This window comes from Phalaenopsis equestris, unplaced genomic scaffold, assembly GCF_001263595.1.
Source record: "Phalaenopsis equestris unplaced genomic scaffold, ASM126359v1 Scaffold000751, whole genome shotgun sequence".
Taxonomy (NCBI): domain Eukaryota; kingdom Viridiplantae; phylum Streptophyta; class Magnoliopsida; order Asparagales; family Orchidaceae; genus Phalaenopsis; species Phalaenopsis equestris.
The window spans coordinates 25,366-51,497 of NW_018165191.1; the positions used below are offsets into that span (position 1 = coordinate 25,366).

General features: G+C 34.2%; 1 protein-coding gene across 1 annotated transcript; it reads right to left on the reverse strand.

Annotated features, from left to right (window-relative positions):
• Positions 1 to 11,050: 11,050 nt before the first annotated feature.
• On the reverse strand, positions 11,051 to 24,495 carry LOC110030680 (vacuolar protein-sorting-associated protein 11 homolog). Its single transcript, XM_020733523.1, has 5 exons — positions 24,046 to 24,495; positions 17,455 to 17,628; positions 17,039 to 17,362; positions 14,800 to 16,575; positions 11,051 to 11,738 (listed from the first exon to the last, which is right to left on the reverse strand). The coding sequence occupies exons 1-5, from the start codon at positions 24,265 to 24,267 to the stop codon at positions 11,385 to 11,387; spliced, it is 2,850 nt and encodes a 949-aa protein (XP_020589182.1). The 5' UTR covers positions 24,268 to 24,495; the 3' UTR covers positions 11,051 to 11,384.
• Between the last annotated feature and the right edge of the window lie 1,637 nt (positions 24,496 to 26,132).

The following is a 26,132-nucleotide window of genomic DNA, read 5'->3' on the forward strand; positions in this document are numbered from 1 at the left end:
CCCACTCAATGTACACCCTACGCATTTGTGTATTGGGTCTGAGGTCATACTGTTGCTAGAAGTCCAGAAACCGTCTGTCAGAGTCACCATTAAGGGAAAATGATTAGAAACACAATAACATTTGGAGATCTACCAAGCAAGGATGGTGCAAGCTTATGACAAATTAGTCCGTCCGAGGGCTTTCAAAGTTGGTGACCGCGTACTTGTTCTCAAAAGACCTATTCTTGCACACCGCAAGATGGGTGGAAATTTTGAGCTAACTTGGGAGGGACCATTTATCATAGAAAAGGTTTATTCAGGAGGATCTTACCAGCTAGTGGATTTCCAAGGCGAAAAACCTATGTTGTCGGTTAATGACCGATATCTGAAGATATACTACACAACGTGACATTGCTTGATATATATATAATATATATATATATATATTAAAAATGTTGCTTATTCTGGGGTTATTTATTTGGTCAAGCGTCTGTGACTAGGTCCATATATATATTGAAAATGTTGCTTGTTCTGGGGTTATTTATTTGGCCAAGCGTCTGTGACTAGGTCCAAAGTTTTGTAATAAAATTAACCTCAATAAAATGAAATTTTTTGAATTTTCTCACTTTATTTTCCTTCATTTTAAATTTTTAAATTTCACTAAATTAAATTAAACAAATAATTTTTTTTGAAAAATAAATCAACCAATGAAAAATTAAATTTTGAAAAAAATACTTTAATAATTAAATGTGATAAAGGCAACAAGAAAATGATAAATTTGATAAGTTTGTTTCTCTCGAGTTCGAGCTTTCTCACTCTATATTTTGCAGCTTAAGTGTCCTTGTCTGCACCAATTTATCATAACCTTCATGGAGTTTCACACTCTGCACAAAATCCTACAAATTTCTCCTCACTATTGTCAATCTTCACATTCCCCATATCAACACCACATATTCTTTATACAAAGCTCACAATGTTCTTGGGATCAGTGCCGACAATCTGATAACCAATTCTTCGAGATAGGTATGAGGCCACCTTTAATGGAGTATGGCATCCTATTCTCATCTTTCGAGATCGGTTTAAGACCACCTTAGATGGAGTATGACATCTGATTCTCTTCACAATTCTTCGAGATGGGTATGAGGCCACCTTAAATTGGGTATGATATCCTATTATGATCTTTTGAGATCAATTTTGAGACCACTTAAATGGATTATGACATCTGATTCTCTACCCAATTTCTTCGAGATAGGTTTAAGACCACCTTAAATGGGGTATGAAATCTCATTATTATCTTTTGAGATTGGTTTTAAGGCCACCTTAAATGGAGCATGACACCTGATTATCTACCCAATTTATTTGAGATAGGTTTAAGACAACCTTTAATGGGGTATGACATTCTATTCTCATCCTTTAAGATCAGTTTTAAGAGCACCTTAATGGAGTATGGCATCTGATTCTCTACCCAATTTCCTTGAGGTAGGTATAAGACCACCTTAAATGGGGTATGACATCATATTCTCATCTTTCGAGATCAGTTTTAAGACCACCTTAAATGGAGTATGCCATCCGATTATCTACCCAATTTCTTTGAGATATGTTTAAGACGTATGGTTGCATATTCTCATCTTTTGAGATTGATTTTAACGCCACCTTAAATGAAGTATGGCATTTGATTCTCTACCAAATTTTCTTCGAGAAAAGTTTAAGACCACCTTAAATGGGTATGACATCCTCTTCTCATATTTCAAGATTGGTTTTAAGACCATCTTAAATGTAGTATGGCATCTGATTCTCTACCCAAATTTCTCTAAGATAGGTATAAGACCACCTTAAATGGGGTATGACATCCTCTTCTCATATTTTGAGATCGGTTTTAAGACCACCTTAATGGAGTATGGCATCTGATTCTCTACCCAATTTTTCCGAGATAGGTATAAGACCACCTTAGATGGAGTATGGCGTCATATTCTCATCTTTTAAGATCAGTTTTAAGATCACATTAAATGGAGTATGGCATCTGATTCTCATTCTGGGATTGATACCCAAATTTCAATTCCCATTTCAGGGTCAGTACCTAAATTGTGATTCTCATTCTCCGAAATTGTTCAATTTTGAAATCACAATCAAACTTTTTTAATATCAAATTGAAATTTAATCTTCATCATGACTGTGATTTTTCTTTTCCTGATGGTCGTTTTCTGAATTTCTTTCCTTTTAATCACCAGCGAGAGCTATGTATCCTCAATTTTGATTGAATATTCACTTGTCAATTCCCAAACGGAAACAAATGTCACTCAATTCAATGCTTTGTTCTAAGTATGTTGGATTAGAAATTTTTGTTGGTTTTGTTGATCTCTTCGGTAAAAACCAATACGTGCGGTGTGCTTTCGCGGCACACCACATATATTGGGGGTCCATTTGTTGACCTCACTTTTAGTTAAGGTCTAGTCTTTCCTCTTTAGTAGCCTAGGGTCTAGCCATAGAACTTCTCTATTAACTATTCCTAGAGGACTAGAAAAGAAACCCTCACCATTAGAAACTATAAACTCTTCTTTGCTCAACTTGAGATTCCACATATTGGTCATAACCTCTAGCACTTAGTAGGTGGGGTCAATATGGGGAGCTCAAGGAGAGTCCTCATAGGATTGCTTGGTCTTAGGGCTAACCCTCTGGTGGTGTGTTCTTGGTTGGTATCACACACACGCTTGCACATAACCCTTCCACTCATTACCCTAAGCCTAAACCTATTTAACTTTGATCCCTTAACCTTTGGGAGACTCATGTAGATGGTCCCCTAGACCCACAAGCCCTAGTCTAGGGTTTAGCTAGGACCAGTACATGGAGGACCCAAAGTAGGGAATTCTATTGGTCCATGGCTCAGGTAGGTGATTGGCACTCCAATTTTACCAAAATACCAAACTTAGACTTTTGCCCCCTAATCTACCCAAATTACCAAACTAACCTTGAAGCCATAAAATTGACTAAAATTTTCAAAAGCCCGATTACCCCAATTCACCCCCAATGTCCAACAATTTGATCCCAATCTTCCCCAATTTCAATTCTAAATTAAAATTAATCATGACCAAGCTTGATTTAAATAAAATCCAAGTCCAATTGATCCACATTTGAATCAAATTTCAACCCAAATAAAAAATTAGACCAAAAACCAAAATGTTACTCAACTAAACCTCCAAACCTATCCAATTGCCCTAATTTTGAATCATAAACTCTTTAAAATATTTTCACACATCGAATTAAACCTTCAATTGGCCTTGTTCAAGCCCCAATTTTACTCAAAGTCAACATGGACCAGAACTTTCAATTTTGCCTCAAATTGACCATGTCCCAAAAGTCAACCAAATTGAACATTATAACCTCAAAATTCCCACTCAATTTCTATCCAAAACTCTTCATGACAATCCTTAAGACCAATTTGAACCATCAATTGGGCTTAGCTAAACTCTAGCCCAACTTAAACTCAAGTCTAACGCAATATACCCAAAAATGACCAAATGTCCAAATTCCTCTAAATTGAACCAAATCAATTTAAAATAACTCCAAATCTTTTCTAAACTCTTTGTGACAATCATCCACACCAAGTTTCTCAATTAATTGAGTCCAATGTCATGGATGGCCTATGCAAAGCCTAAATTTACGCCAATTTGACCCAAATTGAACCCATGCACCAAAATTGACCAAGTTATACCAAATTGATCAAACCAAAGCCGTTATAACCACCTTCTATACCCCAATTATTAGGCTAGCCTCACCTAGCCCACCCTACATGGGATATAGACCAATGGTCCCATGATTTAGGGGATCTCACCACATTATTTTCCTAAACTCAAATATCATTTCCATCATGCCATGCCATTAGAGGTTAATCAGTATTAGCCCTCTTACTGGCTCACCTGGTTGCCTGACCACCTCCTCTGCCTTGGTTGGCCACCCTAACTGCCGGAAAACCCTAAAACAAGGAGAGTCCTCATAGGATTGCTTGGTCTTAGGGCTAACCCTCTGGTGGTGTGTTCTTGGTTGGTATCACACACACGCTTGCACATAACCCTTCCACTCATTACCCTAAGCCTAAACCTATTTAACTTTGATCCCTTAACCTTTGGGAGACTCATGTAGATGGTCCCCTAGACCCACAAGCCCTAGTCTAGGGTTTAGCTAGGACCAGTACATGGAGGACCCAAAGTAGGGAATTCTATTGGTCCATGGCTCAGGTAGGTGATTGGCACTCCAATTTTACCAAAATACCAAACTTAGACTTTTGCCCCCTAATCTACCCAAATTACCAAACTAACCTTGAAGCCATAAAATTGACCAAAATTTTCAAAATTACCCAAAATACAAAAATTTGTCCAAAAATATTCTCAAAGCATTTGAAACTACAAAAATTGCCCAAAACACCCTAAAATTTCCAAAATTACCAAAATACCCATCATTTGGGCAAAATTACCAAAATACCCTTGGTGATCCAAATTGTAACAAAAGCTTCAAAATCATTTCAAATGTCTCCAAAATTAATTTGAACCACCCCATTGAGATTAATTTGACCAATTTAACCTATTTTGACCAAAAGTCCCAAATTGCCTTTAAAAGCCCAATTACCCCAATTCACCCCCAGTGTCCAACAATTCGATCCCAATCTTCCCCAATTTTAATTATAAACTCAAATTAATCATGTAAAAGCTTGATTGAAACTAAATCCAAGCCCAATTGACCCACATTTAAATCCAATTTCAACCCATATAAAAAAGCCCCAATTTCACACTAAGTCAAAATCTCTCTCAATTGAACCCCCAAATCTATTCAATTGCCCCAATTTTGCATCATAAACTCTTTAAAAAATTTTTCCACATCAAATTGAACCATCAATTGGCCTTGGTCAAGCCTCAATATCATTCAAATTTGACTTGGACCAACACTCTAAGTCAAAATCTCTCTCAATTGAACCCCCAAAACTATTCAATTGCTCCAATTTTGCATCATAAACTCTTTGAAAAAATTTTCCACATCAAATTGAACCATCAATTGGCCTTGGTCAAGCCTCAATATCATTCAAATTTGACTTGGACCAAAACCCCCAATTTTACCCCAAATCAGTCGTCCCCAAATTCAACAAAATTGAACTCCATAACCCAAAAATTTCCATCCAATTGATATCCAAAACTCTTCATTACAATTAATAGGACCAATTTGAACCATCAATTGGGCCTTAGCCAAACTTTAGCCCAATTAAACCCAAGTCTAACCCAACACCCCAAAAATTGACCAAGTGCCCAGATTTTACCGAATTGACCTCCATCCAAAATTCACCAAATTAAACCTCCAAATTAATTTAAAATCATTCCAAATCTTTTCTAAACTCCTTTTGATAATCATCCACACCATCTTAATCAATCAATTGAGCCCAATGTTATGACTAGCCCAACCTAAACCCAACTTCAAGCCAAAATGCCCAAAATTAAACCCACGCACCAACGCACCAAAGTTGACAAAGCCAAGCCAAATTGATCAAACCAAAGCTATTATAGCCACCATTTGAACTCTAGTGACCAGGCTAGAACCAAATAGCCCACCCTATATGAGCTATGGACCAATGGCCCCTTGATTTAGGGTAATTCACCCCATTTTGGGCCTATGCCAAAATATCTTACCCATCATCACTAACCAGTAGTTAACCATCATTAAGCCTCCCACTGGCTCACCTGGCTGACTGACCACCTCCTCTGCTTTGGTCGGCTAACTAGTGGCTGGAAAACCCCAAAATTGAGAGCCACCCCCCTCAAATCTAAACCCAATGCGCCCATCCAAGCTGTCTAACCCTGATTGGTCTCTAACACTCTGCATCCCTCCACCTCAGCTCCACATTGCACCTGAATTGAAGCTCTGAGCTCCACCCATATCCCCTCTATTTAAACCACCTCATCCATGGCCAAAATAGGAGTTAACCAATTTTCTTGGGGAAACTCTGCCAAATTGTTCCCAGAGCTCCTCCAAGACTCCCTAAGCTCATTGCAACCATCTCCTAGCCATTTCCCTCACTGCCTAAGCTCAATTTTTTAGCTCAAAACCAGGAAAAATTTCGGCCATCTTGAAAAATCCCCCAAATTTCAAATTGAACTATTCTTGAGCTTCTCGGAGCAAGAGAAGAAAATTCCCACTGAAATCCACCTCTGTTGAGCTTTGTAAACCACTCCTAGACCAAAGCCGCACCCCCATTTCATTGAGCTTATACTTGGAGCATACACCAGAGGAAACCAACACATCCAAGAGGTTCATGGGACTCCATTGAAGCTTTCACAAGCATCTGATTGAGGCCTCCCTTCTCAGATGCTCAATGATTAAAGATTTATGCCCCATATTATTCTTCAGAAACATGCAAATTTTAGTTTCAAACAAGATGGATTTTAAAAATTTATTATTATTTTCTATGTTTGAGTAAAAGAAAAAAATCAATTTTGAGAAAATTTATTTTACACATAAATAAATTATTTGGCAGATTTCCAAAATATAAATATGTTGAAAAAATTTTTGGATGTAATTCCGACACAAAATGTGTTTCAAAGAAAAAATTTAGGAGAATAAAGGGATGATACAATCAACAGATCAAAAAACTTAATTTAGCAGTATTGTGTGAGCATTCAACGCAATTTTTGAGAAAAACCTTGAGTAATAAAGTGAGCATGTACCATAGATTGAAGATGGAGATTTCCTTGAACTACCATATAACGGTGGTAGAAGGGGATGACAGGGGAAACATTTAAAATTCTTTTTTTTATAAAATTCTTAAAATATTATATAAAACATTGAAAGTTATGTTTCTCCTATACTTATGTTGAATTTGAATTTTTCATGTGAATCAGACTCAAAGAATAGAGAGTAGAGAAGTAGAGAAAGGGAGAGGGAGAGAGCACGAAAATTACCAGTAGATTGAAAGGGTTGTGTGGGCTTTTATTCATGACATGATGCCCTATTTATAGAAAAAAGGGAAATAACAAGGAAAGTAACATTTATACCCCTATTTAAATTGGTATTTTACCCTTGTGGGCTCAGATTCTTACTATTCTCTGGCATGGATGGTTCGACCAACTGAATTGTATAAGGGTTCGACAAACATACCAGTCAGTTGTATCTATCATTATCATTAGATGTAACACTATCGATCAGCTCGATGATTATGGGTTGGTATGGCAAATCTAAAATTACCGTTCTCGTGGTTTATCGCATGCATTTTGAAGATGGTTTCATTAGTCTCGAGACTTCCTTCGCGTGTATTTTGGAGGTCAAGCTATTCTTATTTCACACTTTTGACCGTCAGTAGGAAGCAGGTCTGGAATTGCTCCAAGTTTTTTCAAACTATGTTGATTTCTCCATCACAAGGAAACTTTACAACATTGTAGTATGTAGAGACAAAGGATTTATAATCATTCAGCAATGGGCGACTGAAGATAGAGTTGTAAGTTGGTAGCGAGTCCTCCACTAGGAAGTCTTCCATGTAGGAGAATGGCTTATTGCCTTCTCGCCAAGCAACAAGTAGTGTAATTACACCAAGGGCCTCTGTTCTCCCTCCAGATAAATCATAAAGTAGGACGGTCAACAATACCAATGGGTCAATCTGAAGGTTCAACTTATCAAACACTAAATTAAACAAATTATTCACAAAGTTTTCAGTGTCGATCAGGAGATTACGTACCTAGTAAGTGTTGATCATCACCATTAGGACTATGGAATCATTGTATTGATTCACCTTTAACGGTAGAACCACACCAGTGAAAGTTATCTGTGGATGGAAGCTATTCTTTAGAGCAAAGGCAACAGTGTGAAGCTCCCTCGATCAGAGCTTTTTTTGGCTGGCTATGTTAGAGGGATCTTTGGTTCTTCGAAAAATGGCTGATATAAACCCTAAGATACAGATGCCATTTTTTTGATCTGGCTCATCCAAAATTTGCTCCAATGAGGCCTTCCCATGTTTCTGGGCCGCCGATCTAGGAGCCATGAATTACTTGAGCTTCCCAACTCTTATTAGCTCCTCAACTAGGTTTTGGAGCTGCCTACATTCCTCTGTGTCATGTTTAGGGTCTTTATAGAAGGTGCAATACTTCTTCGAGCATTAGAGAAAAGCTCCTACCCTCATTTCAAGCACTTTCTTTAAGTATTCATTATTTTGGATGGTCTTTACTAACTCCATCATCTAGACCCTTAATGGAGTGGCCCTTGTTGCTTCATGAACATTCGTTAACAACTCGTAATAACAAGCCGATTATTGGTTGTTATACCTTTCTTGAACACCTTGAGGGTTGCTTTTGTCGCCCCCCTGTTGTCTCAATGTTGTCAGCTATCTTCATGTCTGGGATATATGGTAGGAGGTTGCTCTTCCCTTGATCTCCACTCATTAAGTTGTCAGGATCTCTTCTGTGAGTGATGGTCGGATAATTTGGCTTTGTGATAGGCTGGGATTTTGACTTATTACTCGGTTGTGATTTGGTTGTTGGTCATCTCCAACAGTTTGACCAAAGTATTTAGATGTTGCGGACCTCAGGAATATTGAAATCATTCTCCTCTCAACCCTTGGGACAATGCACCATGTGCTGCTGTGAGTTCTAGATCTCATACTTCCCGTATTCATTTTTTTTAATCAAGCTATATACAAGCATAAGCAATTGTGTTTCCTTTGAATGACCTGCAATAGAGCTTGCAAACTCTTTCAAAGCTTGCAATAAGGATTTTGTAACTTCTTATTCATGAAATAATCCCCTATTTATAGACAACGGGGAAATAACATGGAACGTTACATTTATATCCCTATCTAAGTAAGGCTCATAAAAGTTATTCTAGGTATTTTATACTTGTGGGCCCAAGGTCTTATTGATTATGGTTAGTCCAGTTTGACCGGCTAAACTGTAAGGGTTCGATGAAAATCTCGATCGAATGTACCATCATGGTCCTCAAGCGTAGCACTACTGGTCGGATCGATGACGATAGGTCAGTAAGGCAGATTTGATTGACTGAGTTTGGCCAGTAGGTGAGAGTAGCCCAATCGACCCTCGATCTTCACCAAGGAATCTCTGTTGGCTGGGAAAAAACCAAGCCATCATACAAGGTAAATCATCTTAATCCGCTAGGTAGCATTCCTTTAAAAGAGAGGATCCTGGTGGGATGGTTGAGAATTGTACTCTTTTGATGGCATTTGGGGGAGACGACTAAGTGATCCCAACAAAGCAGTTATGGGGCTAGCCTTTCCTTTGGCCTAACTTCATTGCAATATCTGGCGTGGCCGATTCTTCGCTTGTTGTCTGATGAGCCATTCAAGATGACGACAACTTGATCGCTCTGATGACTTGAGCAGTTTTGAGTTTGCTAAGTCCAGCCAAGAATCTTATTCGTTGATTTGCCTTTCAGTGGGTCTATTGATATTAGGGCATTTTCCCCATAGACTTTTGGATCTCTTTGAAATTCATGCTTGCATAATTTTCATGTACAACTTAAATACTTATATATAGTTTAATATTAATTATATGTTTAATTTAATAATCACGTTTTTATTAAATTTTAAAACTTTTAAGCAGAGGAAATTTTAAAATTTAATACTCGTCACCTCTAACGTTCTTTATCTAGTCACCCCTCTTCTTAAGTTATAGTTCCACTACTATCAGCATTTTCCATTGGTGTTGATGGTGCAAACTTCAGGTTTTGAAGGTCTACGTTTCTCGGTATAAAAACTGAAATCAGAAGTTCATGATTTATATATATATATATATATATATATATTCGCCAACATATATATATATATATATATTAAAAAGGAATGGTCGGAGGCAATTATACAAAGCCCTGACCATCCCTCATGCGCCTAATAATTTGAGTACCACACCCTACACTGAGAGGAGATCGAACCCCGGACCAGAAGGAATTTCCAACTGACAAGCAGATGTCCGATCAACTGATCTGAGTGTGCGACGCTATATATATATATATATAAGTATTTAGATTCATTAACTTAATAGTAATCTTGAACTACATAGACTAGCATACATAAACATTTATGCTAAACATTATTTTCATATTGATCACCATTAAATATTAAATCAATATGAAATGAAATGAGAATGAACAACAACAAAAGGTTTTTTTTACAATTTTGAGATAACCATTGGGAAATAAACAAATTAGAATATGTATAGGCATATTTACCAAGTTCGAAATAAAATTACACTAATTTTAATAAACAATGATAACATAAAAATGTTGTGTATTTGAGCATTAATAGCCAAACAAAATCAGAAAATTCATATTTAGATTACATTCACCTCCACTAGAAAATGCAACTCTCCAACATACTGCAACATTCAATATCCCTACTATTGATGACAAGAAATAGATGCAATTACTTTGCTTAACATAGATTTTTAATATGTTTCACAAAATTTCATATTCAATTTAAGATAATTTATGACACACTTTTATATTCAGTTAAGATGTTAATCAGCATAAAGGAGAAATCAAATCGAGAGTACACATATTGAAAGCAAATCATTATAGCGCTTACTTAATCGAGTCATCAATCATAATCACATAATGAGCACAATTTCACAGCCACTTCAACTTCACCATTTAAGATCAACTATAAATACTTCATAACATTATTAATCCTCATTTGTACATCCAAATGTCACAATTATAAGTTAGTAATTGTAAAAATACTAAATATAATTTTGCACTCCAAGCAAATATATCATATTGAGGGGCATTTACATAAGTAGCACACAATTCTGATGTATTTACATATCTCACACCAAAACTTTCATAATTAGCAGCCTCAAATCTTCAATATTACACAAAAAATAGCACTCTTATCATTTTTTATATATGAAAGACACATTTTCATGCATAAGTTTAAAATACTAAAGTGATATGTGAGTAAACATGAAAGTTTAGGTGTATGATATGTAAATACATAAGAACTGCATGTTGATGTAAATTTTCCTATCATATTTTGATCGGTGAATCAGCTGCAGAAACAGACACGTCAATTCAATAAATAACAACTACTTTCTGTTGAAAACAAATGATTAATTATCATAATCATTAGTCACACTGTACATCAAACTCACAAAAATGAATTAAGAAAAGTTAAAATGATGCATCAAAGGAGCGATTCACACCCTAAAATTTCATACGAAGTTCAAATATGAACTCACACACCATCAAAACTTAAAACCCCTTTGTTGGTTTCTACTAAGATCAGACAATTTCAACGACGCCCATTTTATTCCTCTGAAAGCTCCTGCAATTAAACCTTAATACCTTAAATCACTAAATCGCCTGTAACTCTACAGGTAATTCAAATTAGAGATCTATAGAAAAGTTGAAGCCAGCAGCCTAAATGAACTTCAGGTGGTATCAGTGTCATTAACTGTTTTACTCAAAATTCCTTTACTAAAATAGTCAGCAATTACAGAAAAACCATCTTTTGAGCTCTTCAATTGCTGGAAGAAACGGTCCTGATCATTTGCATTTTGTTCTAAGTTTCGTTTAGTCTCTAATACTGCTCTGTATTCAGGTGCGCACTCAGGGCATTCTTTCTCGTTATCGCCAAGGCAGCGCAGATGGAAGGAATGCATGCACATAAAATGAACTGCGGGAATATCAAGGGTAAAAGTGCAAGCAGTGCACTTGCTTAGTTGGAAGATCTTTGCATTGGTTCTGAGCTCTTGTATTTCCTTTCTCATTGAGGTGGTTGCTTCCTGCGGGATAAGAATGTGAAATTAAACAAATGAGCTTGCGAAGTTTCCCTTTTTTGAAGTTTACTGTGTCAGAAAGCGGTATACATACCACTCAATTCTTATGATTTTACCTATCTAACACCTAAATTTCACTTCTTACCTATATGCCGCCTTACCGATGCATGAAAATGTGTATTTCACGTTTTTGAAAGTTAAGATAGTGATATTTATGTGATATGAGAGATTCGGTGCTAAATGTAAAAAGCAAACTGTAGGTGTTATACATGGGAATTGGGTGGAATGTATGTAAATGCCCCTATTTTCTTTCTTTTTTTACGATAGCCTATGGGTCAATTTAAATGAAAGTAATAACTTAAATGGCAGCTTCAATGGTAGTATAACATCATGAATATAGTGACAAAAGTCAATCACAATCATAGTTCGTATTTTATTGATTACAAGTGAAATGATCAAATTGGAATGTGTAAAACACATTTATAGCACTATATATAACAACTTCCCAGCTTAATTAGTTTACACGCTTAATCATATCAGGGAAGGGTTCCAAGTGGAATAAATTCAATTAGGGTTTGCATGAAACTTAAACACAGAAACATCTGCAATTTGGTAAAAATATGGTTAAATTACATAAACGGTTTCAAAATTATAAATAAAGACTCCAAAGTAAATGAATAATATGCTATGTCAATGTATCCTGAAGCTAAACATATTTTGAATTCAGACTATTTTTGTTACAATTTCTTGCTTCATTAAAGATTTTAGACAAGATTTTAAGAGTTAATTTAATTGCAATTCACCAGATATATTACCTTAGGCTTAATCTAGTTCTTTATGTATTGACGCATGTCACAAGTATTCTCTTAGAACTATTGCACATATGTTAATTTCTAAAATATATTACCTGAGGCTTAATCTAGTTCTTTATGTTTCTCTTAGAACTATTGCACATATGTTAATTTCTAAGAAAAGCTTGATAACATCTCAACCCAAGTCAATTGAAAATGCAACAATAAAAAAATCATGTTAATAGAATATGACTTTATTGAGTATAATTAATGATTATTTTTTTGAAGATGTATTATATGCATACTGAGATTTACAATTACAATTTGAATTTATGTTCGATGCTGTTAAGTCAAAATTTATATATATAATAGATCATGTTTAGGAAACGGATCTATATTTGATCGTAAGCTCAAACTTAATTCGAAAGAGAGTTAAGCATAAAATAAAATGATAAAAAATATGGTGATTAAAAATATAGTTATCTGAGGCATATAAAAAAACACGTCTTAAGATAATTTTCTTCAAATATTTAATAATCCCAGTGTTAGATTAATATGATTCTTTCTAGTGTAATGCCCATGGAGACTATACAGTTATTGGGAACTCTACCTACATGGATTAGTTTGAGACATGGATTGTTATTTGGTGACCTCTTCTATTTTCTCTATTTCAATGCTCTAAAATTAGTGATTAGAAGGAATGCTAACGTAATTCAAACAATATGGCATTTTTTATGGTAGAACGCATGATTCTTTATTACCCTAAATTAATATTCATGTTTTTGTTGGACTACATCTAAATTGTTACTTGTGCAAATTTTCAGTATTTATAAATTTCATCTAAATGTATAGGTAACGCATTAAGAAAACTCAGACGTCAAAGACATCATGCACTAAAATTAGCATCAAACCTCAGAGTTGCATCATAATTTTAACTAGAATTTTGAAGTAACAAGTAGATCAATTAATAAACAATAACATTAGGCCATTTAAGGGAAATTGGGAAAAGTTATATAATTCTAAAAAACTATGACGTGACTATCATGGGGTTCAAACTTTACATTTTTTCAACAGAAGGATAATCTTAAACAGTACAAGTTGGATAAATAATTTGGAATATTTCTTCGAACGTTACAATGTAGCTAATTTTCAGATAACTCCATGAGCAATGCCAAAATTAATGAGAACTATTCAATCATTTTGACCACGTATTGCTGATAAATTAACAAGATTTATATAAAACATGAACAAAAATAACATCTGTCATTGAATATAAACAATTATATCTGTCATTAATAGGGACCAATTGCATGATCAATATGAGAAATATAAACAAGATTATGTTGTGTTTCAAAATCATGAAAGGTTTAAAGGCCTTCATTTTGCCTTCAGATTTATTACCACGATCTATTTTATTAAAGATTTTTGAAAAGAGATTATGGATGAAGTAAGAAAATCATGTGAGAATTTGCATGGAGTTTGGACATTGAGAAATAGGCGATTATTCTAATGTTAGAACTGCTATATTCATACTTGATGTCCATAAATCTACTCCATGTGATTCTTCAAAAGATCAAGAATTGTTGGATTATGAGATTTTAGCGATGTTGAGAATTGGCAATCCTTATTATTTATGAAGTCTTAAGATTTGAATTAGGAGTTTTTGAACTATAAGTTTAACCATATATGTTCTTATCCTAAATTCATACTAACAAAACTTAGACCTATGATACCATGTATTATAAGGTGGTAAGAAAATATAAGTATAGTTTAATTCAAGCTAAAAAATGTCATTGCTTTATTATGTCTTAGTATAGCATATTTAACTTGGAAAAGAACGTGCTTTCTTTTTAAATTGCTAAGTCGAAAGTAGCAATAAACATTATATTTATAAAGATCAGCTAAAAACAGTAGAATTTTAAGTTGAAAACAAAAAATCTAAAAGAATTGATTTAGTATTTTCAATATCATAAATTATATTTTGTGACCATTTAACCTTCAAAATTTATTCTCATAATTTCCATCATATAAGTACTCTTTTGCAGATTATCCACTGGAAGTTAAAACTGAATGAAATAAGACAGTAGTGGAAGTTAAAACTGAATGAAAAACAACAGTCCTCCATTGAATATATTTGCATATGAATATCAAAAAACAACCAGACTTTTTTATTATGTTCAGAAGGATGAATAGAAAAATTAAATTTTAATGCAATTTATCCTAAATCAGTTAGATAACTCATTTAATAAAGTGAATAGACATTTAAAAATGCTAACCTGGTACTTCTCAATTGATTTTCTGTCATCTTCAATCAACTTGGATTCTTGTTCAAGTTTCCGTGCAATGTAGTCCTTCACCACAGAAATTGTCAAGCAAGGATTTTTTGACAGCGATTGAAGAACAACAATTGGAGGTAAAACATCATCCTTTTCAATGTGAGCCAAAACCTCCTTCACTTCTTTGGAACAGTCTTCGCCAAGCTCACCAAAATATTTCAGCAGATCACCCCAAAGGGTTGGATCTCCGTCCTGAGTTGAATCCCCAAGCTTCTTGCAGCAGGCTATCAGCCCTTCATGATCATGAGCCTGCATGTAGCAAGCAATTACTTCTTTGTACAGCTTCATTTTCTCATAAAGAAACAACAGCCCGTCTTTGAATGCATTCATTTCACAAAGTATTATAGCAAGATCAACATCATACATGGGGTGTTCCATCTCAGATGTCCATGCACTTTTAAGCAAAGAGAGCCCTTTCTGAAATCTTCCCTGCCAATCTTTTTCCAACTTATCATCTCTGCTTTCTGCACTCAGTTTCTTCTTTTTCCCGGATGCAAACCCATTAGTTACTTCCCTTGAATTGTTGGCTTTGAATTTCAGATCATTACCAAGATTTTCTTGTGAAATCGACGGAAATGATAAGGCATTAGATAGATACAGTTCCAAAAGAGTGTTGTTAATCTCTGTTTGAGCAGTTGAATCCTTCACCCGACTCACATACTTCTCCAAAAAATCCATAAGCGATTGTGGACTATGTACAAAACTGTTAATGAAGTCCATTGGAGAGGGAAGCATGGATAAATCTGCACCATTAGATCTCATTCTCTTTGTTTCACCAGAATCCGTGCAAACCTTCATTAAGATTTCAATGGTTTGAGCTGGTTTGTGCTCTATCAGAATTTTACCATATTCTTTCAAGGTTACTCCAGCTTGATATGGTTCTAAGCGTGAAATGTATTGCAGAGCTTCGTCATAACTACCTAAGTCTTCAAGTAAAATCTTCAGGTACCATTCATGTCTCTCAGCCTTCTTAGCAACATACATTGCATGTTCATGATATCCTGCAGAGCGACAGACTCTAATGGCCGTTTCCACATCGAACTTTTGTTCGCTGATACTGTCTTCACCTTTGATAAACTTGTCTAATTTCTCCACATCTTTAAGTTTTGTATAGCAGTTCAAAAGTAGGGTTGTATGATCCTTGGATGCAAGTCCTCTCTCGTGTAATTGTTCTAAATAATTCGTTAGATTGTATATTTGTTGTGCATCTAAGAACTTCTGGATGACATATGAAGGTTCAAGATGACCAATTGTCTGAATATACTGTGCCATAGCCTCGTCATAATCCTGTTTACCATATAAATGATCACCATATTTACGAAGAACTTCAGCCGTAGCGACAGCATCAGCATGCTGACTGTGAACGAGGTTAATTGCTACATTATACAAATTTTTCTTAAAAAGCATATCAAGTTTGCTTTCCATGTCTTTCTCACCAATAAACAAAACCTTTCTGTCATTCATAATAAGAATTATGTAACCCCATTCACAAAGCATATGAGAAACCTCACCCACTACCATACTATGTGCAATTAACTTGTTCTTTAGATCATAAACATTGAATGAATTTTTGTTGCTTCTTTGGTCTCCGATGACACATAATAAATATCCACGAAACCATTCAAGAAATTTCTTCTCGCCGTCAAAAGCCCAACAAGGACCTCGACCATCAACTTCGTAGAAATATACAGCTTCTGGACGACCGATGATTAGATCCTGATTAATTTACCAGATTTAGGAAAAAGAAAAAAAGGAAAAAAAATTATCATGGAAGTAAGAAGTAGTTTACAAGAGGGTCAAATCAAGTTCGTAGCTCGGGTTTGGGTCTGAGCCAAAATCGACCCGACCCGACCCAATCCCGACTCAAATATTAAACTTGTCAGAAAGTCCAACCTGTATAACAAGTTTAAAATAAGATATAATAGCTATTCAGTTCGATTTTGGATCAATCTCGAGTAAATTTTGGTTGGTGAGTTAATTTCGGGTTAAAGAGTCGGTTTCAAGTCAACTTCTGGTCACGGATCAACCTGAACCCAACCTAAAAAATTAAATTGTTTAGGATTCTTAACAACCCAAACAAAAAATTATTCAGGTTAACCCGAAGCCAGATTTTTCGAGTAGAGTTTGGTTCGTGTTAGCATGTCGAGTAAAGTTTTGACACTCTTACTAATTTATATACCTGGTGGTCACTCATTGCGACGGCATTGGTGTTACATCCAATTTGATCTAGAGTCTGCCTCTGAGGAGGGTTAACGTGCAAACTGAATAGGCTCACAGAGGTAGGAGTTATAGCAAAGAGTTGACGTGCTTGCCCCTCAACCCGGAAACCAAGCCCGGTAATGGATGAATCACCAATCTCTACGGGACCCTCCACTTGAAGCTTGAACCTTGAGATACGCTCACGTGAAAGGTCACCTTTGATGCAGTAAATGGAGCCTGTGTCCAATCCTATTGAGATAAGTAATATGGGAGGAGCTTCCTCTAGAACTAAAAATGAGGTTATCTGTAGAAATAAGTAAATTATTTCACCACCAATCAGGATATGCTTGAATAAGATATTGAAATGATTAATCAAGATAATATCTCCAACAATACCATTGCTTCGGGAAACTGACTGGTAAATATCCTTAATATTTGGACGCATAGAGGACCGGTTGTGCTTGAGCCCTCTGGCTGCACCTTGTCTAGGTCAAAAATTTTCAAGCAGGTGGAGGATAGATGGGATGAGGTTTGATCCTCCTCGCCAATGGTTACAAGATAATTTCGTTGCTGAATCATCACAAAGAAGAATAAGGAAAGGATCACATTTAACAGACTTAAACTGCTTTACAGAATGAGATACCAATCTCATGAAAATTCATGATAAACTTTCAAGAAATAAGAAATAAATAAAAAAACTGCTTTAAACGCAAATTAGAAGTGTAAGAGAAATAGTACACTCAAAGATTAATTAGATCAATCCTTAACTTGATAATGATAATGTTTGAACTAGTTCAAACATAAGCTTTGAAGCTCAGAATATAAATGTAAATGCCTAAATATATGTTCACTTGTTTATTTTATTTAGTGAACATGTGCATTGTCTCTTCAATAAGACCCTGTTTAATTTTTTATTAGACATTTAAATAGTAGCGTTTGTTGACTTACTTCACATTTTTGTGAAAAGAATGTTCATTTCCATTCAATTGATCAAAAGTATATAGAAGGTAACAAGAAAGTTGTCATATAGCCAGAGTCAATCGTTCACTCGTAAATTTTTTAACCTCAGAAATTAAAAAATACCGATTTTATAAGACAAGTATGAAAAAAACAATGTCAATCATAAGGTTATCTCCCATCTCGCATACATTTATTCATGATTAAAATTCAATTTCTGTTATGCTGGACAAAAAGGTATAATAACAAGCTTCAGCAAGATTTTAGAACCAGTCACATTCAAAGTTGCAAGATTTCTAGGAAAAGAGCAGTACTCACCTCAACTTGGAAAGTTCACAACCCAAATGCAAACACAAAGGAAAGCACCCGCACGCATAAGATTAGAAAGTATGATGGTTTTCTTCAAAAGCAGGTTTGGCTGTATTGTTGTTTCAATGTTTTTTTTTCAAAACTACTATTCATGTTAAAGGAAATGCTTAATGAGTTATTTTTATTTTAGTTTTAGGAAACAAATTAGTGTGTTTTCATAAATTTTGAAGACATCACAAAATATTTTAACTTGTTTCTATAAAATATATCATGGCACATGGAAATAAATTTACCTTTGAATGTTTTTATGTTTCAATATAAAAAAACATTAATTAAAAATAAAAAAACAAGACAACCAAACATGCCCTTAGATCCAGGATTTTTTGGCAGTCCCATGGAACTTAAACACGTTAAGAGAAGGAACTTGAACACATTGAGAGAAAGAGGGAAGGTGGACGGAGATTTCACTTGGAGAACTGATAGACATTTTACGTGCTATAAATGAGTTATCTGGATGAAGAAATTGATATTTAATGTTGGGTAATAACCAATAATAAAACTTTAAGAAAAAAAATCATGAAAGGAAAACATATTTAAATTTTGCTGATGTTCGGACATTCATCAAGAAAAAACATGGCACAATTTAACCTAATTATAATAAGCGGCCAATAGCCTACAAGGATTTCACAGGGAAGTGATATGCCATAAATTAAACATTAATTTACTTTATAAAATTTGGGAGTTTTGAAAAATAAGAGAGTTGGCAGACAGAATAATTAGAAGAAGAATGAGTATTGTTTATTGAAAAATACTAAATGGAAAAGAAATCTAAGGAAAGTAGGGAAAATATTAAGTAACTATGTTGATGAAGTTACCAATAGAAACAAATTATAAAAGTACGAGGTAGAAAGTTGAAATATAAATTATTGAGGTGAAGAAGATTAATGATAAGGTGATTAATATTAAGTTAATTTTTTTGTGAGAGCAATATAAATGTGTTTAATGCGTATACTCATCAGTTGGGTTGAAAGGTTGTTTGAAAATTGAATTTTAAGAAGAAATGGATTACATAGCAAAGAAGTTTTAGAATGGGCAACGAGACAATTTACAACGAGTAGAATAAGAGATAAGAATGCAAACCGAAGATGCTATATTTCCACACATAGTATCATATGATCTTGCAATAACAAATACATATTTTAAGAAATAAAAAAAAATGTGTGCTTAATTTCAACATGAAGCCTTCAAAACACACTATAATTCCTTTTTTTTTCTTTCCTTGGAAAGAAAAGCATTTACACAAAAATTATAAGTGATTATAAGATAAGGCTTGACCACACAATAAAAAATAGTATAGAGGACGTATCTTAATAGTATAAAGAAAATCATTAGAATAAATAATTTCTAAGTATTTGATGGTGCCCTAGCATACGGTGGTATAAATTTCATGGCGAGAAACTATTAAATATTTCAAGATAGGTTGCTGAGAGAGGCGGATGAAATTTTTTTAGTTCAGTTTAAACTAATGGGACTAAGATAGCCAGTTACATTAAAAAATTGTCATAGAAGTTACGAAAATCCCAAAAATTATTATAAATTAGTATGGAGACAAAAGGTGTCAACAGATAAAAAATAATAGTTTTAAAAAAAAATTTAAAGAGTGGCTAGAGATAAATATAACTTTTCATGTTTATAATGATTAAGAAAGTAAAATTCTTGCAAAAAAATACAATTTTCTAAGAAAAATCTATATTTTTCAATGATTTATATAGCAAGGTGGATACGAAACTAGTAGAAAAAGATATTAAAAAACAACGCCGACATAAGTTTTTGGATGCACAATCAAAATTATATACATGAAATTGAATGAGCTAAAGGAAAAATGAAAAAAATTCAAATTAATTTTTATAAAGTTGCTCTACGAGTGATTATTAGATTTATAATCCATCAAATGGCCATATACACCAAACAACTCCTTTCATTAATTTGGATTGAAACTCATAGCATAGAATTGCGAGTTTCTTATGTATTGACCCACCAAACAATGAGCAAATAAAATGTGAAAGCATAAGTGAGGTGATTGTGCACTAGAGTGCAGAAGAAGTTAACGCCCAACTTGATCAATGCTTCAGCATATTATAGACTTGTGGATTTCTTGAAACGAAGTTTTTCAATTTAAATAAGTTTTATTACTTGGGGAAGATTTTTCATATTAGGTGTGAATCTTAAAGTTATGATTCATGATGGTCTTAAAGAGATTGACAACATTATCTTTATCATCATGGAAGAAATTATGCAGACAAAAGATTAATTTGGGTGCATTAAATCATTTATTAAGCAAGATAGGTTGTTGGAGGTTTCAACTACAAAAGGCCTTACTTCAAATGTAAAATTAAGTGAAAGATGATGTATGATCAAGATACCATGGTGAAATTAGACGTATGTGCAATAGAAGATAGACATGTATTTGTTAATCCCCAGATCGGATCCCAAATTATTAAATTATTAAAAGGTGTAAATGATTTAGATATCTCGGGTCTGTTGTTCAAAGCGATTGTGATATATAGATGGTGTGATATAGATGGGGATGTTAATAGTAGAATTCAAGTTGATTGGTTGAAGTGGAGGAATGCTTCAGGCCTTTAGTGTGATAGAAAAACAATGCTTAGACTGAAAGGAAAAATTTATAAGATGGTGGTGAGACCTGCAATGCTCTATGGCGCTGAATGTTGGCCTTTAAAAGAGCAACATAATAATAAGTTATGAGTTGCCAAGATGAGAGAGATTAGGTGGATGAGTGGCTTTACACTTGGAGACAAAATGCGAAATGAATATTTTCGTGATAGGGTTGGTGTAACTCCAGTGACGGACAAAATTAAAGAGAGCCGTCTAAGATGGTTTGGTCACATTAAACGTCGACCATCTGATGATCTGATTAGGAGAGTAGATGTTTTAGATTCAACTTATGTTAAGAAAGACAGAGATAGACGTAGGAAGACTGTAGGAAGACTTGTAAAAAATGATCTTAATTTATTAGAACTGTGTAAAAAATGATCAATGATCTTAATTTATTAGAACTAAATGAAAATATGACACTAAATAGGATGCAATGGAGAAAAAGGATTCATGTAGCCGACCCCACGTAGTGGGATTAAGACATTGTTGTTGGTGGTGGTGGTGGTGGAAGACAAACATGACTTCACAAAGAATGTGCTAAAAGCATCTCATTCGCACGAAAAAATATGCTCATTTATCACCCATTTCATCAAACTAATCATTCTGATGTGCTTGGAACTCCAAAACGGATCAAGAAAAAACTATTAAAAATAAAATATCATATCTAAAGCATTTACTGAAGACATTGCCCATGCACACCCCTCATTATTGTTTCCTGTTGAAAGGCATGTGTCGTATGATGCCTTTAAATATGCCATTAAGGCACCGGCATAATGGTCATACGATCCCTCTATTTACTTAAGAAACAATAATAATAACAAGGTTTATGGCACCTTTTGGCACCATAAAAGTGGGCAATTCAATCATCAATAATATATATATATAAACTCCCACTACAACAATCTCAAGCACTTTTCCGGTCTTGTGCGTCTTTCTCCATCATATTGAACACTTTCTCATTCTTCTCTTGCCATATCATCCACCCTTTACCTCTATGTTTCACTCGAAAAGCTCCTCCATCCACCTCGCAAACTCATCAACTATGAACAATAGAGTAAATGGAGGAACCACAGCACCTTGCATACTCCTCGTAGAAGTCTTTTGTTAAGGCAGCAAGGAAATCAATTTTTATGTCATTTCCCTATATTGGGAACCGCCTAAACCACTCACACTCACATCTTAGTGTGGTGAGAGCAATGTATCCTCATCCAAGTGTTGCAAGCACAATCTACATGCACGGAACAATTGCCAAAAATCTCTCAAAACTGGAACAAAATTAGAAAACAATAATATGAAAAATGACTAGGCATGATCAAGAATAAAAGTTTGCAAGCCAAAAGTAATATGCAGAAAAAACTTTTTAAAAATAAGTAAAATATATTAAAATTTTACTTGCATGAATTTCAAAGAAACACGCTACCAACAATAGCACAAAGATGAGTGAAATCACATAGGAAATGTACAAAATAATGCACCAAAGGAGCATGCAAGCACAAATTCTAAAGCGAGCTTAAGTGCTAAGTATCATAGGTGTCCATGCATTCTGATGGAAATGCTGCTACCAAGAAGAACATTGAGCCAAATTAATAAACCATACAACCAACATAGAGCCATTAATAAAAACCTAATAAATAATGAACAATTTCAGAATAGTGGCAACAATAAACCAATAAACCAAAATAGAACTCAACCAAATCAGCTCAAAAGTTTAGGAATGCAACACATTCATTTTACAGAGCATCATCATCAGCATGTTTTCAATGAGCTAAAATATAAATCTAAGAAAATTAAACAATTACCAACTTGCATAACTTGGACATCTTTTGGTCTTTGAATCAAAAGTTTGTGGCAATACTAATGAGTAGATGTGTTATGAACACTAGGGCATGTGTCATTTGATAATTGGGGAGAGGACAATTGTCTGTACAATGGATATCACTAGGCCAGTTATCATTTGTTTTACTCTTCTTCTGACCAACTTAAACAAAAACTATTTTTTTTAACCTAACATATTTAAGTGTGATGTTTGCTAGAAATCTATCAAAGCAATGTAAGCAAAATGCTATAGTATCAACTTGAATGTGATGAAGTTTAGATTGAGGGTCTGTTTGGGACAGCTTTCTACTGCTTTGTTTTTCAGACCGCCGCTAAAGCTATATTTGGGGAACGGTTTTCTTACTACTTTCTAGAAATTTTTGTGGTAGAAAACTATTTTTTTCAACCTAACATATTTAAGTGTGATGTTTGCTAGAAATCTGCGGTCTGACTTTTTTAAATTAAAATAAATTTGTCATAGTCCCCACAGCTTTTCGAACAACAATTTCTTCTACAATAGCTTCACAGCTGCTTCTTCAAACCATTAAAGCTGCCCCAAATGGATCCCGAATCAATTATAACTAAGTTGAAAAATAATGCAATCAATATTTGGATCCTAATTCTAGCGGATCATGAGGTTCGTGCTAACATATCAAGAAGAATGATTGACTCCACATATATACCTCATTAAACTAAACCAAATCGATCTTGCCTTCGACATCTTTTTTTAATGTGAAAGGACATGATTAAATTGGTGGCAAGATTAATGAACAACATTAAAGCATTTTAAAAACAGTGTTTGAAAAAAAAAGGTTAAGATTTTGGTAATTATAGAAGAATAAAAGTTATGAATTGTGAAAATTAATTTATGTTCAGGATAAGAAAATTCACGTGACAAAACTTATGTGTAAAGACAATTAAAGGAAGAGTATAAAGAACATAGAAATGGTCACTATATGATTCTTATTGATTTTAAACAGACACAGGATCAAATACAAGGAGAAATGATCCAGTGAGCATCAAAATCAAGGTTTAGGTGTTTGATATGTAAACACATAAAAATTGAGTGGAATAAATGTTAATATTTCAAAAGGTCATACAGAAATATTATATATATATATATGATAGCGAGGAGTCACCATGGAAGCCAATTTCACCGACTAATCAAGAAAATCTCAAGATAGAAATCTCAAATCTGAGCAACAGAATAAAACAATCAGAAAAATATACCTTCAGCTGCTGGAGGAAGAGTACCGAGGAAGCGTGGGCCTGAAAGCCATACAAAAGCTTGAAACCGCGGTCTAGGAGGCCAACGGTGCCGTCATCGCAGCCGATGACGATCCGCCCCCTGCCGCCCGAGCAGCACGCTATCTTTCCAGTGACCTCGGCGGGAATCGAGCTCTTCCCGCCGGATTTCTCCTCAAAGAACTCAAATTTCCGCCATTGATACATCTCCCTTTACCTCTCAAGTGTCAAACTCCCTTTCTCTTTCCTTTGAAATATATATCGATCCCCTCGCCTCCGAAGCTTCGTTCCCCTGCCGTAATATGGATTGGGAAATGACTGGCTTTGGCCGTGCTTCGGGGCAGTTTGATAATTCGATGCACCAGTGATCTGCTCTCAAATCTCCGGCGAGAAGCACAGTTATGGAGTCGAATTGGCAACTGGCCCGTCGCTGGGTTCGTGCGCGAGTTTATAATTATTTATGTAATCAAATTTATAAGAAGATCAATATCCAATAAAATAAATTAGCTCTACGTTAAGCATTAATATTAATAAACTAAAAAAAATTAATAAATATCTATTTTCAAATTTAACTTGACTATGTAATATAAATATTTAAAATTCATAAAAATTAATATAATAAAATTCACAGTGATTTCAACTTTTAAATCCTAAAATAAATACGCATATTATTTGTATAGATTTAACAAAATTTAACATCTTCCATATGAAATTATTTTGAGGAGGATTTAACCAAATTTAACATCTTCCATATGAAATTATTTTGAGGATTTAATCAAAATAAATTTACTAAATCCAACTAATTTCATATTGTAAATTCATTATGCATAAAATGTCATTTTGTAATTCTTTTTCACAAAGGATAAAAGTTGAGTGAGAGTATATTAAAGAAAAAAATGAATAATGAAAAACTCTTAATAAATTTTATATTATATATATCTTAAAATAAATATTTTATTCATCATATTTTGATCATTTTTTTTCTTTTTATCACAATGACTCTAGTAACTTATGGATTAAGGTAATGATATTTGGCCCTAAAGTAGGGTTACCCATTCAATTGTGATTTTTGTAAGGGGATAGACAAGTGAGTATTGATCCTTTCTTGAAACCTAAACAAGGTGAACTTGCTCAACTCATTATTAAGAAATAAAAAACTAAATAAGGCACCTACTTTGGGGCAGCCCATTTTTTGGAGACTTCCTAGAAGTATTTCTTAAGAGAATAATGACTTTGTATGCCTCATAATACAATTGAATGACCAAATACCTTGGTGCTCTTAAGAAAAAATGTTTGAAAGCTCATTTCAAATAGAAATGCTTCTAATATATGAAAATTTAAGCATAAGCCTTCACTCAAGAGACATGTAATTTTTAAATAATAAAAATGCCAAAATGTCCCTATTAACAATCCTTTTTATCTCTAACAATCACAAAATGTGTGATTGGGTCACAGTAAATCTTCAAATCGGTGGGTATTTATGTATTAACCATCTTTTGTTCAAAATAATTATAAGAGGGCTTAAGGAAATCTTAGGTTTAGAAATAAATAAAGTATAAATTTATGAAAAGGGTTCTGTTCTTTGTTGAAATTTTATTAGCTTGTGAAAATCTTTACCCTAAAATGTGTTGGACATCATTTTAATTTCTATAATTATTTTCATGAATTATAAATTGGCTTATTGTTCATTTCTTAGCTCTATTTGTAAGATCATGAGTTTAAGCCCTGCATCTCCACTCCTCTAATATTTGTGGAAGAAATTTTATTATTGTTTCCTATTAACTCTAGCACCAAAAGATTTAACATCTTATTTGCCTCTCTCTATAACAAACTTTGTACTCTCCTTTATTATATGATATTGGGATATATTATAATTTAATTAACTAAATTTATAAATGTGTGTGTATGTGCACACGCGCACAACTGGTGGCCTGTTGGATGACAGCTTCGGTGTAAGCTCCCTCTATCCCGGGTTCAAATATATCTGGGTCAAATTAACACATATGGGGTGGACCAGACACATGTTCTCGTCCACCTTTCTAATATATATATATATATATATATATATATAT